Below are 13,974 nucleotides of genomic sequence, written 5' to 3'. Positions count from 1 at the left end.
CAAAAGTTCTTTTACTGTTGAGTATAGGTTTCGCTAGCCTGGGTTTTTTGTTATTCCAAATGAATTTACAAATTGCTATTTCTTACTCTATGAAGAATTGAGTTGGAATTTTGATGGGGATTGCATTGAATCTGTAGATTGCTTTTGGCAAAATGGCCATTTTTACTATATTGATCCTGCTAATCCATGAGCATGGGGGATCTTTCCATCTTCTGAGATCTTCTTCAATTTCTTTATTCAGAGACTTGAAGTTCTTGTCATACAAATCTATCCCTTGCTTGGTTAGAGTCACACCAAGGTATTTTATGTTACTTGTGACTATTATGAAGGGTGTCATTCCCCTAATTTCTTTCTCAGTCTGTTTCTCTTTTGTGTAGAGGAAGGCTACTGATTATTTGAGTTAATTTTATACCCAGCTACTTTGCTGAAGCTGTTTATCAGGCTTAATAGTCCTCTAGTGGAACTTTTGGGGTCACTTAAGAATGCTATCATCTCATCTGCAAATAGTGATATTTTAACTTTTTTCCTTTCCAATTTGTTTTCCTTTGACCTCTTTTCATTATCTGATTGCTGTGGCTAGGACTTTGAGTACTGTATTGAATAAGTAGGGAGAGAGTGGGCAGCCTTGTCTAGTCCCTGATTTTAGTGGGATTTCTTCACGTTTCTCTCCATTTAGTTTAATTTTGGCTACTGGTTTGCTGTATATTTCTTTTACTATGTTTAGGTATGGGCCTTGAATTCCTGATCTTTCCAGGACTTTTATCATAAAGGGGTGTTGAATTTTGTCAAATGCTTTTTCAGCATCTAATGAGAGGATCATGTGGTTTTTTTCCTTTGAGTTTGTTTACATAGTAGATTTCATTGCTTGATTTCCGTATATTGAGCCATCCCTTTATCCCTGGGATGAAGCCTTCTTGATCATGATGGATAATCATTTTTATGTGTTCTTGGATTCAGTTTGCAAGATTTATTCGCTTTTTTGCATTGATATTCATAAGGAAAATTGGTCTGAAGTTGTTTTTCTCTGTTGGGTCTTTGGGTGGTTTAGATATAAGCGTAATTATGGCTTCATAGAAGGAATTGGGTAGTCTTCCTTCTGTTTCTATTTTGTGGAATAGTTTGGACAGTATTGATATGAGTTCTTCTATGATGGTCTGATAGAATTCTCCACTAAACCTATCTAGTCTTGGGCTTTTTTTGGTTGGGAGACTTTTAATAGCTCCTTCTATTTCTTTAGGTGTCATGGGACTGTTTAGATGGTTTGTCTGATCCTGATTTAACTTTGATAACTGGTATCTGTCTACAAAATTGTCCATTTCATCCAGATTTTCTTGAATTTACTCAGATTCTTTTGTTATGTCTCCTGTTTAATTTTTGATTTTGTTAACTTGGATACTCTTTCTGTGCCCCCTGGTTAGTCTGGTTAAGGGTTTATCTACCTTGTTGATTTTCTCAAAGAACCAGCTCCTGGTTTTGTATAGTTCTTTTTGTTTCTACCTGGTTGATTTCAGCCCTGAGTTTGATTATTTCCTGCCATCTACTTCTCTTGGATAAAAGAGACACATGCAAATATTTACACCCAAGCAGTGGACAGAAACAGGAAAAAGGGAAAATCTGGAAGAAGCTGAAGAGTAGGGCAACCCTGTAGGAGGACCAGCAGTCTCAATTAACCTGGACCCCTGAGATCTCTCAGACACTGGATCACCAACCAGGCAGCATACAGGAACTGGTTCAAGGTCCCTGACACATATACAGCAGAGGACTGCTAGGTCTGGACTCAGTAAGATGCACCTAACCCTCAAGAGACTGGAGGCCTCAGGGAATGGGGAGACCTGGAGAGGGTGGAGGGTGGGGATATTCTCTTGGAGACAAGGGCAGGAGTGGGATGAGGAACTGTGGGAGGGTGGACTAGGAGAAAGGTAAGGCTAGACTGTAAAAAAATAAAAGTAATTAAAACATAATTCTTAGTACTTACTACAACAGTTGTTACAGGATCTTCTAAAAAAAAAGAAAAAAGAAAAAAGAAAAGAAAAGGACACCAGTGGATATAGTGTTTGGGAAGAAGGCCAACAGTTTCTTACAGACTCTGGACACACTTCTTATGTCTTAACCAAGAGCCATAAATCGTTTAGATTCCCAGTCCAGCTAGCTCTCACCATAATGTATAATTCAACCCTTCTTAACATACTGTGATTAAGTTATTTTAATATATAGCCAGTGTACTTTTAATTATGTAAACAAATTTTCTGTTGTCTACCTCAGACTTGAGATATATGTTTGTGTTATCTGAATCCAATAATCACAAAGGCTTATCTTTAGTGTTACAAAGTGGAGATCAGATCCTGAGATGGAAGTCCTATAATAGAGGTTCCTGCAAGGTGTCTGTACTATTTAAAGGCCCAATAGTCAAATAAGAAGATAAATATATTCATTTGGCTTCATCACAGGCTACATTTCTTTCTGTGCATTATGGTTTACTATAATTCTTAGTCTAGGACAAAATGTCTACATTATTTTAATGTAATATTGCCTAGACATAAACAATCATTTGGATAGCCATAAAAATTGTCTTGCTTCCAGGGTCTAAACTAGATCCTACCCTTCTTAAGCCCCTGGTAACTGTTATTCTGCTCCTCATATTTGGTCCCTACACTTTTTTTTACTATAAAATGCAAACTTCCAGATTTCAACAATTTGGTGCTAAAAATATTGTCCTGCGAGATTTCAAAGGCACCTGCAGTTCCTCTGACTGCCACAGATCAGAGACATTTCCTTTCCCTCAATAGGTAGAGTCAACAGCACAATGTCAACTAGTAGCCGTTCACCCAAGATTAAGGAATGGAAGTCTCCAAGGGGAGAAATAAGCTAGAGGGGCAGAAAGGGTAAAGAGGCAGATGGCTAATGGCTAAAGGCTGATACAGCTGCAGACTTGTACTACAATAGGACATAATGAGATTAAGCAAACAGTAAAGACAAAACCACACCAAGCAAGATAATACCAAAGTGGCCAACTGTGAAGATTGCTAATTACCCGTTGCTTCGTTGTATTGGGAGCCCTTTATCATTAGCTGTGCAAAATTGTCCTCCCTGTCATACATCTGATTTGTATCCCATATCTGAAAATCCCATAAAAGGACAAAAAAGAGAGCAACTTAATTTTCCAGGAAAGTCCCAATCCATTATTGGAATTCCTCGCCTCTTCTCCAGCTAAGTTGAATTCACAAAATGAACTGTCCAACACCCCAAGGATGTTTTTCTCTCCTCTCCTCTCCTCTCCTCTCCTCTCCTCTCCTCTCCTCTCCTCTCCTCTCCTCTCCTCTCCTCTCCTCTCCTCTCCTCTCCTCTCTCTCCCTTCCTCCCCCCACCCGTTCTCTCTCTGTTCTCTCTCTCTCTCTCTCCCTGTTTTGTATTATTGGTCTTTTGCTTGTATATTATGATCTCTGATTTAGTGTTTTTGTGTTGTGTGGGGTTTTTTGTTTGTTTGTTTCTTGCTTGCTTGCCTGCTTGGTTTTTTGCTGTTGTGGTGCTTATTTGTTCCTTTTTTTTCCCTAAAAACAGAGAGAAAGAAAGGACATGGAATTGGGTGGGTGAGGAGGTAGGGAGGATCTAGGAGTAGTTGGAGAAGGGAAAATATTGTATTTACAAAAAAAAAAAAAAAAAGAAGCCCGCACTCAGCCTTTGAGACTGTTAGTATTGCCCTGTAACAAATTCCACTCAATTCCTTAAAGAAGAAGGATGCATAAATTACAAATGTATACACCCAATTGTGTGCACTTAAATGTATAAAGTAGATATTAATAAATATAAAAGGAGAAGCAGAAATAAAAGTAAGGGACTACTCCACTTTCAACAATGGATATATTATCCAGAGTAATTATAAAGAAACATAGGACTTTCAGTACAATGTAAGTAAAATTTACTTAACACAAATATGTAATCATTCAGTCCAATAGCAGCAGAATACATATTATTTTCAAGCATATGTGGAATATTCTACAGGAAGGACATACAATTTCTAATAAATTTCAAAAGATAGAACACATATCAAATAACTTTTCTGAACATGGGTACAAAAACTGGCAACAATGAGAATTTAGAGAAATTTGAATATATGGTATGAAATGATCAATGAGCCAACAAAGAATTTTTTTAAGAAAATAAAAAGGTATATTGAGAAAAATAAGTGGAAACACAACATTTGAAATCTAATGGGATTTACAACTCATAGTAGTTCTAAGAAGAATATTTACAGCATCCATCAAAAAGGCAAGCTGTCAACCAACCTTATGGCTAAAGCTCTAACTGGGTAAAATAAGCACTAAGTTATTTTAAGGAATAAAATAGGATCAGACCAAAGTTAATAAACTAGAGACTGGAAAAGCAGTATAAAACAAAATAAACTTGACTTTTAAAAAGATAAAGATAGGGGGCTGGAGAGATGGCTCAGTGGTTAAGAGCACCTGACTGCTCTTCCAGAGGTCCTGAGTTCAATTCCCAGCAACCACATGGTGGCTCACAACCATCTGTAATGGGATCTGATGTCCTCTTCTGGTGTATCTGAAGACAGCTACAGTGTACTTATATATAATAAATGAATAAATCTTTAAAAAAACAGTTAAAAAAGATAAAGATAACTGACAAATGTTTATGTAGACTAAGAAAAAGGGAAAAAAATATTCAAATAATTAAAAACCACCATGCCACAGGGGCACGTGTTCCACTCTGTTCATAGCGGCATTATTTGTGATAGCCAGAAGCTGATACATCTACACAATGGAATATTACTCAGCTATTAAAAACGAGGACATCCTGAGCTTTGCAGGCAAACGGATGGAACTAGAAAATATCATCCTGAGTGAGGTAACTCAGACCCAAAAGGACATGCACGGTATGTACTCACTAATATGTGGATATTAGCCAAAAAATAAAGTACAGAATACCCAAAATACAAGTCACAAAACTCAAAAAGATTAACAATTTAAAGGGCCCAAGTGAGGAGCCTCAGTCCCTCTTGGGAGGGAGAAGAAAGCAACTGCAAGGTGGAGGGAGGGACCTGGGAGAGGTAAAAGGACAGGAGTGGGGAGAGAGGAACATGATTAGGCAGAGGTGGGGTGGGGAGGACTGAAGCCCTGAGAGCCAGCAGAAAGAATGGAAACAGGCAACCTCGGGATGAAGAAGGTTGAGAGGACCCTCCAGAATGTACCAGAGACCTGTGAGGTGGGAGACCTTCAGGACTCAAAGTCGGGGGGTGGGGGCTCTAGATGAAATTCCCTACAATGGAGAGAGGGAACTTGTAGAACTCACATCCAGCAGAAAGATGGCATCAAGTGAGGGGTTGGATTGCTATCCCACAGTCAAAACTCTGACCCATAACTGTTCCTTTCTGAAAGAACTGCAGGGATGGAAATGGAGAAGTGCCTGAGGAAACGTGGGTACAGCGACAGGCCCAAAGTGGGATCCAGTGCAAAGGATGCTCACAAAAAAGGACCTATCATGACTGCCCTCCAAAAGACCCAACAAGCAGCTGAAAGAGTCAGATGCAGATATTTGCACCCAACCAATGGACAGAAGCTGCTGACCCCTGTGGTTGAATTAGAGAAAAGCTGGAAGAAGCTGAGGACGACCCTGTAGGAAGACCAGCAGTCTCAATTAACCTGGACCCCCGAAATCTCTCAGACACTGGATCACCAACCAGGCAGCATACACCAGCTAAGATGAGGCCTCCAACACACATACAGCAGAGGACTCCCAGGTCTGGGTTCAGTCAGAGAAGATACACCTAACCCTCAAGAGACTGGAGGCCCCAGGGAGTTTAGAGGTCTGGTGGGGTGGGTGGGGTGGGTGGGGTGGGGACGTCCTCGTGGAGATAGGGAGGCGGGGAAGAGGTATGGGATGTGGAACAGTTGGAGGGTGGACCAGGAGGGGAATAAAATTTGAAGTGTAGAAAGAAAGAAAGAAAGAAAGAAAGAAAGAAAGAAAGAAAGAAAGAAAGAAAGAAAGAAAGAAAGAAAGAAAGAAAGAAAGGAAGGAAGGAAGGAAGGAAGGAAGGAAGGAAGGAAGGAAGGAAGGAAGGCAGGCAGGCAGGCAGGCAGGCAGGCAGGCAGGCTTAGCTGGAAAGAAAAGTAAATGTTACATTTCAATTGACAACACAGATATAAAGGATGTGAACAATCACACAACAAACTGGATAATTTAGCCTAGATGGATACATTCCTACACTTATACAAGCTCCCAAGACTAAACCAAAATAAAATATAAAATTTGAGTAGACTAGAAGCAAGTAAAGGGTAGAGCCTAGCAAAAAGAAGCCCAGCACAGGTGTATTCCATCAAACGTGGAAAGAAGAATTAACACTGACCCTTGCAAACCTCCCCACTCTCAGATAATTGGGAATAGTTTCAAAAACATCTTACAAAACTAGCAATAGCCTTGTTCCTAAAGCTGAGGAACAAAAATTTTTGAAAGTAGTCAGTGTAATCTTTAACTAATTGCAATCAACATAACATTAAAAGAGCCATTCACCAGATTTAAGTTAAATCTGGAACGCATTCCTGGTATTAATAATGCAACATACATTATTAATCAAAAAGGATAAATTCATATGATCATACCAATGGGTGCATAAATAGCTTTTAACAAAATCCAACATTTGTGTAGTATAATTTAAAGCGGGGTGTTTTAATACCTCTAGCCATGTTCCTACTCCTTGAATTGCTTTGGCTACTCATGGCCTTTGTGGTTCCATATGGATTGTTTTTCCTAAATTGGTGAAACATGACATTGGAATTTTGATAAATGCGGAACTATATCTGTATACTGATCTTGGCAGTTTCCAGGACAATATCTGTATTGTTATAACCATCTGTAAGTCCAGTTCCAAGGATTTAATACCTTCTTCTGGATTCTGTGGGTACCAGGCACATGTATAGGGTGCACATACATACATATATATGTATATATGTGTGTGTGTGTGTGTATGTGTGTGTGTATGCAAAATACTCATACATGCAAGATAAAAGTAAATAAATATTATTTTAAATATCCACACTACCCAGTGTTAGCTAAAGATTTGAAGACAGTCTCTATAAAAATCCCAATATGATTCTTTACAAAAATAGAAAAAACCCTAAAATATGTATGAACCCAGAAAAGACTAAATAATTGTTCATAATATCCAAGGTGTGGGATCCACTTAAGTGTCTAACAATAAATAAACTAAATGTAATATACATACACAATAGGATGTTTTTAGGAGAGTAATAATATTGATGAATTGGGTGGACATCGTGGTAATTGAAATAAGCCACATACAGAAAGGAAAAATACTATTTGATCTCATTCCCATATTGAATCCAAAGAAATTAAAAAATAGAAGGAGAAAGTATAATAGTGGTTACCAGGGACTGGAGGATAATTGATAATGGGTAGATGCTGACAGACTACCAAATTTGAGTTAGACAAACAGAATAAATTCTGAAGATAGATTTTACTGCAAGGTGAGTATAAGTAATAATAATACAGTATCTATTTGACCATTCCTAATATCTTTCCCAGAATATTTTAAACATTCTCACAAAAAGTGGTATATGAGATGATAGATACATTAATTCACTTTATTTACTCCATAATGTATATGTATATAAAAACTTCACATTATATTTCATGGATAATGCAGTGGAGAAATCAATTGCCAATAATGCAGAAAAATGTCCTCAATATAACTGTTAGAAAATGCAAATTAAAATCTCAGTGTAATACTAGGTTCTACACACTACAGTGAGTATTTTAAAAACTCATAATGTCAATCATTTGTATTTATGCAAAGCACCTTGAAGTGTCATTCGTTGCTGGTGGGAGTCAAAATTGCATAATATTTTGGAAAAAACAGTCACTTTCATATGAACATTCAATATACACCTACTGTGTGTCCCAGCAATTCTACTTCTGTAGTTTTATTTAGAAACAATAAAAGATGGCAAACTATCTCTCATAGCTTTAGTTACAATAAGCAAAACTTGGAATCATGCTAAATATCAATTAAGAGAATATATAGGCTGAGGGAGCACAAAACAGCAGTGGCCACAGGCTCTCAAGGGTCAGTGGAGCAGCCCAGAGGAGCCTGAGAGACTCATGGTACCTCCCAGGGGAAACATGACAGTGAATGAAGAGTAGGTTTTATGGGAAGATGCTATTAAAAAGTGGTCTCATGAAATTGGGAAAGAATGATAGTGGAGCCGAGCCACAAGAGAATGGCAAACAAACTAGAGACTTGGTGCCTGTGGTATGGGAGTGGTATGGGAGCTTGGCCCTCAGGACAAGGGAACAGTTTGTTGCTGAGTAGGTCAGGTCCTCAGAGTGAACTAGCAGGGCCACAGAATGGAGTTGCTCACCCTGCTGCAGGGAGGAGAGCATGGGGGCCATGATGCTGGCTCCAGGTACAACAGTCAAACCCAGTGGGGCAGCCAGCATTGATGGCCTGGAGCCATCAATGACCTGGAGTTCTCACTGATCCTTCTCTGGACACCTTGCCCAGACACAAAATCATGCTGACTTTGGGCAAACAACGGGATATCTGAGAGGAGTCTCCGTGATAGTCCAGTATTTATGGTGCTTCAGAAATCTGAAACCTTGAACCAGACCAATGAGTTTTTACAATAAGTATTTTCATGCAAATCCATTTGGGAAAAAATATATAATGTGTGACACACTGCAGTTTGCAATGCGATAAATAAATAAATTTGTGGTGGAGAGTTGGGAACAATGGCAGAACAGAACAACATGCATGGAGCCGAGAGAGGTAGAGACACAGTAGCAACTGCAGCAGTAACAGAGGCAGAAGCAGGACTCTGGTGGACAGGGGAGCACGTTGTTGCTAAATAGGGCTGGCAGAGTGGTGTGTAGCAGCCTGAAGGAAGGTTCACTTTCGGAATTGGCCCTCCTCAAAAGACCTTTATGATATGTGCTGCTGCCAGAGGTCATGTTGGCGTCTGTAGTCTCTGTTACTGCCAGAGGCCATGTGGATATGCATGGTCAGTGTTGGTACCTGAGTCCATGTTGATGTCCATGGTCCTTCCTGCTGCTAGAGACCATGTTGAGTATAGTTGAACTGATTTAAATTTATCCCCATCTAGCTTACAAATGAATGAGACTCAGACTGTGGTGATTTTATTTGACTTTGACAATTACTGGGGGGTAACCCCTAATCTACTTTTCTAACTTTTTGCCTGGATACTTCCTCAGTGGTGTACCCCAAATACTTGCTGTTTCTCCTGGCCATGTGCTCATGGCCCATCTCCCCTCATGGCGGCTTCCTCCTCTCTCAAGCATCCTTTACCTCTCTCTCTCCCTCTGCAACTCCCAACCAGGTAACTCAAAACCTTCCTACCTCTAGTCCCTCCAGTAATTGGCTATAGCCATTTTTATGTAGCCAATAGTTTTAAATTTAAAAAACAAGGTTTCCATGACAAAAGCTGGGAAACATGAGAATTCACTTGTACGCCTTGACCTTCAGGTACAGAATTTAGCATTAGAATACATAACGACAGACTAAACCTCAAAAATGTCTCCTTTTTTCCTAAATAAAAAAGGCTATTTCTCTTATAATAATAAACAACATACAGTATGAACAATTATAAGACAGTAGTCCCAGTCCCTAAAGTTGAAGTAAATGGTTTTGGTCATCTTATGAGTTATGGATATGTTGTCATTTTAGGGGATGATTAAAAATAATTATGGTCTTGGTCAGGGAGAAAATGAAAGAAGGAGCTTATACTAAGGAATTTTTATCTTTCCTTTCCTTTTCTCTGTCCTTTTTTCTTTTTTAGACAGAGGATGGGGGGATTGAGAAGAAAAAGGGGAAATATAGAATTATCATATAGAGTAAAAGGTAGGTTATTGAATCTATTCTTCAACTTAAAGCTATTATTATTCTTAAAAAAGTTTATTTTTGTTTACATGGCTACAGATCATTGTACATTAATACAGGTTTAAGGTTTTCACTGGTATAAATCTTTGTATATTGATACAAAATTTAAGGTTTTATATGTATAACAATATACTATATATTTTGTTTCAACTCTTAGATAGTCGTTGTGCCTAAACGACTCATTTAAAAATACAAAGTTTAGTCCCAGTCCCTTTAATAGCTGCTGTTACAAACAGTTTGGGATAATTAACTAATGCAAGTTAATAGTCAACCAATCAAACTCATGGTCTTGTCAGACATTAGTCTAGATTATCACAGAAATATACATCCTGGGTTGAGCAGATGATAAATAGCTAGATACAACAATGTTAGCTTGTTCAGATAAGAGACTCACAGAATATGGCATTTAAATTTGTTTTTACTAATTTGAAAAATTTTTGACTTTGAAACAAGTCAGCTCCTGGCAACACCCCATTCAATTTGGAAGATGAGCATTGAAAGACCTCCATTTAGAGATGGCTTCATTTGTGGCAAGCTAGCCACTGAGCAAAGAAAATGCCCTAACTTCATCTACAGACAGAATGCTATCCAGAAAGAGCAAATGGACACAGGGACATCAACTGCTGGACTCTGGCAAGAGAGGCTAAGCAAGTCCTTCATAATTTCTGCTTCACAAAAGATCCTTCAAATATTCTGGGTCATAAGGCTGAAGATGATACTCCAATAGTTTAGAGAATATGGGGACTATCCAGGCAGTCAACTGTCACTGTCATTTCTATAATTTTTGGAAGCTGCATCCCTGCACTTCCTAAAAACTCAGGTAATATTTGTCCCTTCTCAGGTCTCTGATGAGGTTGAAAACTAGATCGTCATAGTCATCCTATAAGCTTAAAACGTTTATGATTTAAGGTGGTGTTCTAGGTCTAAAAAGATGGTTTTAGGTTGATAATCCAAGATAGAATAGACGATTTTTTTTCCTTAACTTTCAAATACTATGGACTACACATTGTCAATATATATCATACCTCATAGTTTTATAATTGTTATAATTGTATTCAATTCATATTTGAAAGAAAAAGAGCCTTTTATTAAACTAAAAAGAAGAACTGTAGTGAGAATAATTTATATATTGTATGGATGTATCACCTGTCAATTAAAAAAAATCTATGGCTTTTAGAAAAGTGTAGAATAGAAGGTGGAACATCTGAGAGGCAGAAAATATTCGGGAATAGAAAGAGACACACAGAAGAGATTCACACTGGAAGATGTCATGAGACAGATAAATGGTGCTGGAGAAGGAGCTGAGTTCTACACCTGGTTCTGAAGGGAACCAGCAGTATATTGTCTTCCAGGCAGCTAGGAAGATGGTCTCAATGCTTACCTCCACATTGACACACTTTCCCCAACTAGGCTATACACAGTAGTGATTCTGAAGTTGATTTTCAGATTTTAGATTTATTTTCATGATAGAGCTATCAGAATTTGTTATCATGCTGGATTTCCTAATATCCTTGAAATCAAAAGGCAGTTTGGTACGATCCCAAGCTTTTATACTGATTATCTGTAAGAATTAACTGACCATCTTTATTTTCAATCAATCTTTTAAGACAAGACAATCTACAGAAAGAACGAAAATGAAAGTGAATTTCAAGAACTCAAATTTGAGTATTTTAGAATGTAATGTATTTTATGCATACAAGAGCAAATTTTGCTAAATTAGTTGGATAAGAAAGGGCTTCATGGTGGGAACCAAAACTCTGAGATTAAAAGTAAAAGTTTGACTCTCCAGCATCATAGATAACCTTTAAATCTAGGAAATAATGGATGAGTGAGAATAACTAAAGAGGGATCTAGGCACAGTAAAAGAAAACAAAAACAAGCTCTCTCCTTTCGCTGCTGCGTCTGCAGCCATGAGCATGCTCAGGCTACAGAAGAGGCTTGTCTCTAGTGTCCTTCTCTGTGGTAATACGCAGGTCTGGTTGGACCCCAAAGAGACCAACGAAATCGCCAATGCCAACTCCGATCAGCAGATCAGGAAGCTGATCAAAGATGGGCTGATCATACGGAAGCATGTGACTGTCCATTCCCGGGCTTGCTGCTGGAAAAATACCTTGGCCCGATGGAAGGGTGGGCATATGGGCATAGGGAAGAGCAAGAGGTGACCTGGATGAGAAGGATAAGGATCCTGCACCGGCTTCTCAGGAGATACCAGGAATCTAAGAAGATTGACCGCCATATGTATCACAGTCTGTACCTGAAGGTCAAAGGGAATGTGTTCAAAAACAAGTGGATTCTCATGGAGCACATTCACAAACTGAAGGCAGACAAGGCTCGCAAGAAGCTACTGGCTGACCAGGCTGAGACTCGTAGGTCTAAAACCAAGGAAGCATGAAAGCGCTGGGAGGAGCGCCTCCAGGCAAAGAAGGAGGAGATCATCAAGACTCTGTCCAAGGAGGAAGAGACCAAGAAATGAAGCTTCCCTCATGTCTGTACATAGTGGCCTGGCTGTGGCCTCTCGTGGATCAGCCATTAAAATAAAACAAGCTTTTGTCCTTGAAAAAAAAAAGAAAACAAAAACAAAAACAGGCTCTAGGACTAATTCTAGTGTATTCCTAAAATTTAAAGAGGAAAAATAACTGTTGTTAGTGGAGCGGGAAGATTGTGAAACTATTATTTCAATGTGTGTAATATGTTTAGAAAGGTAAAAAAATAATTATGTCAAAAGTCACTAAAAGATTGGTGCTTGATAAGTGATCAGTGGATTTATCAATTTGTATGTTATTACCTACATTGTGAGCAACCGAAGTAGAGTGGTGGAAGAAAACCCTGGTTGTACAGAGTTTAGGAATAAATTGTAAGAGATAAAAACGAAATGACAATTCCATGTACTCTTCTAGAGAGCTTAGATTTTGCTAGGAATGATGGGTTCTACCTGAAAAAGTAGTCATTTAATCTGAACTCATTAGAAGATAATTTCAGTTAAATCCTGAATGTCAATAATACTACTGTCAAGAAGGGAGGAAGTACAAACACTATTGAATCTTCAGTTTAAGCAACTGCCCTAAAAACTCCTTGCTATTTCCCACTTTTCTCCCTTTTGGCATTTAATGACTGGAATTTCTGGTGGAGTTACCTTTTAGTCTTTGCATTTTGTGTGGTTATCTGAGACCTAAGTATTTCATCCCATCACATATTTTCATCCAGTTTCAATGACTGCCATTTAGTTATCAAATTTCTGTCACCGTTTATTGAGATATTCTCACCTAGAAAGAGACAGAACAAAATTATTTCACTTAGCAAAATTCATATTCATCTTTAAAAGAACTACTCTTTTACCTTCTGCTTAATCCACATAATTGACAGTTAACAATCCCATAAGACTTATTTAATTTTATTTATGTACGTGTGTGTGTGTGTGTGTGTGTGTGCGTGCGTGTGTTGCACATGAACAAGCACATACATGCATGGAGCTGGAAGAGGCCAGGACAACATATTAGATAGCCTAGAGTTACACAAATATACACAAAAAACTATCCAACATTCTTAACTATCAGAGAAACGTGTACCAAAATTACACTCTGATCCATCTTATCCAGACTGGCTATAATCAAAATAAATAACAAATGCTGGTGAGGATGTAGGGGAAAGCATCCTATATACACTACTTATAGGTGTAAATCAATGTAGTTACTATAGAAATCGATATGGATAGTCCCCTAAAAATAAAATTTAAATTACCTTATTATACAGTTATAATAAGTATTATACAGTTACCCCAGGTATTTATCTTCAGAATTTCAAGTCAGTATGGCACTGAGAATGCCTGCTCACCCAAGCTTATTGTGGCCTTGTTCACAAATCATCAAGTTATATAGTTAGTCTAAGGGTCCTTCAATAGATGGCTAGATAATGAAATGGGCATACATACACAATGTAACCATAAAAGAACATATATTATGCAGGAAATGGGTGGATATGAAGATCATCATATTAAGCAAAATAAGCTAGGCCCAGAAAAACAAAACTCTTATGTTTTCTCCCATATACAT

The 13,974-nt window shown here is 38.2% G+C and overlaps 1 protein-coding gene and 1 pseudogene across 1 annotated transcript in view; one reads left to right on the top strand and one right to left on the bottom strand.

Annotated features, from left to right (window-relative positions):
• Positions 1-534: 534 nt before the first annotated feature.
• Pbdc1 (polysaccharide biosynthesis domain containing 1) overlaps positions 535-13,974 on the bottom strand; it is a 56,242-nt gene continuing 42,802 nt past the window's right edge. Inside the window, exon 6 of the mRNA XM_008773349.4 lies at positions 535-13,188. Within this exon, the coding sequence (XP_008771571.1) occupies positions 13,112-13,188 (77 nt within the window). The 3' untranslated portion in view covers positions 535-13,111. The remainder of the gene's footprint in view (positions 13,189-13,974) is intronic.
• Rpl19-ps22 (ribosomal protein L19, pseudogene 22) lies at positions 11,836-12,398 on the top strand (annotated as a pseudogene).

Source organism: Rattus norvegicus, chromosome X (genome assembly GCF_036323735.1).
Source record: "Rattus norvegicus strain BN/NHsdMcwi chromosome X, GRCr8, whole genome shotgun sequence".
In the NCBI taxonomy this organism is placed as follows: domain Eukaryota; kingdom Metazoa; phylum Chordata; class Mammalia; order Rodentia; family Muridae; genus Rattus; species Rattus norvegicus.
Note: the sequence above shows the minus strand (reverse complement) of the source record. Positions and strands in the feature narration are given on the sequence as shown.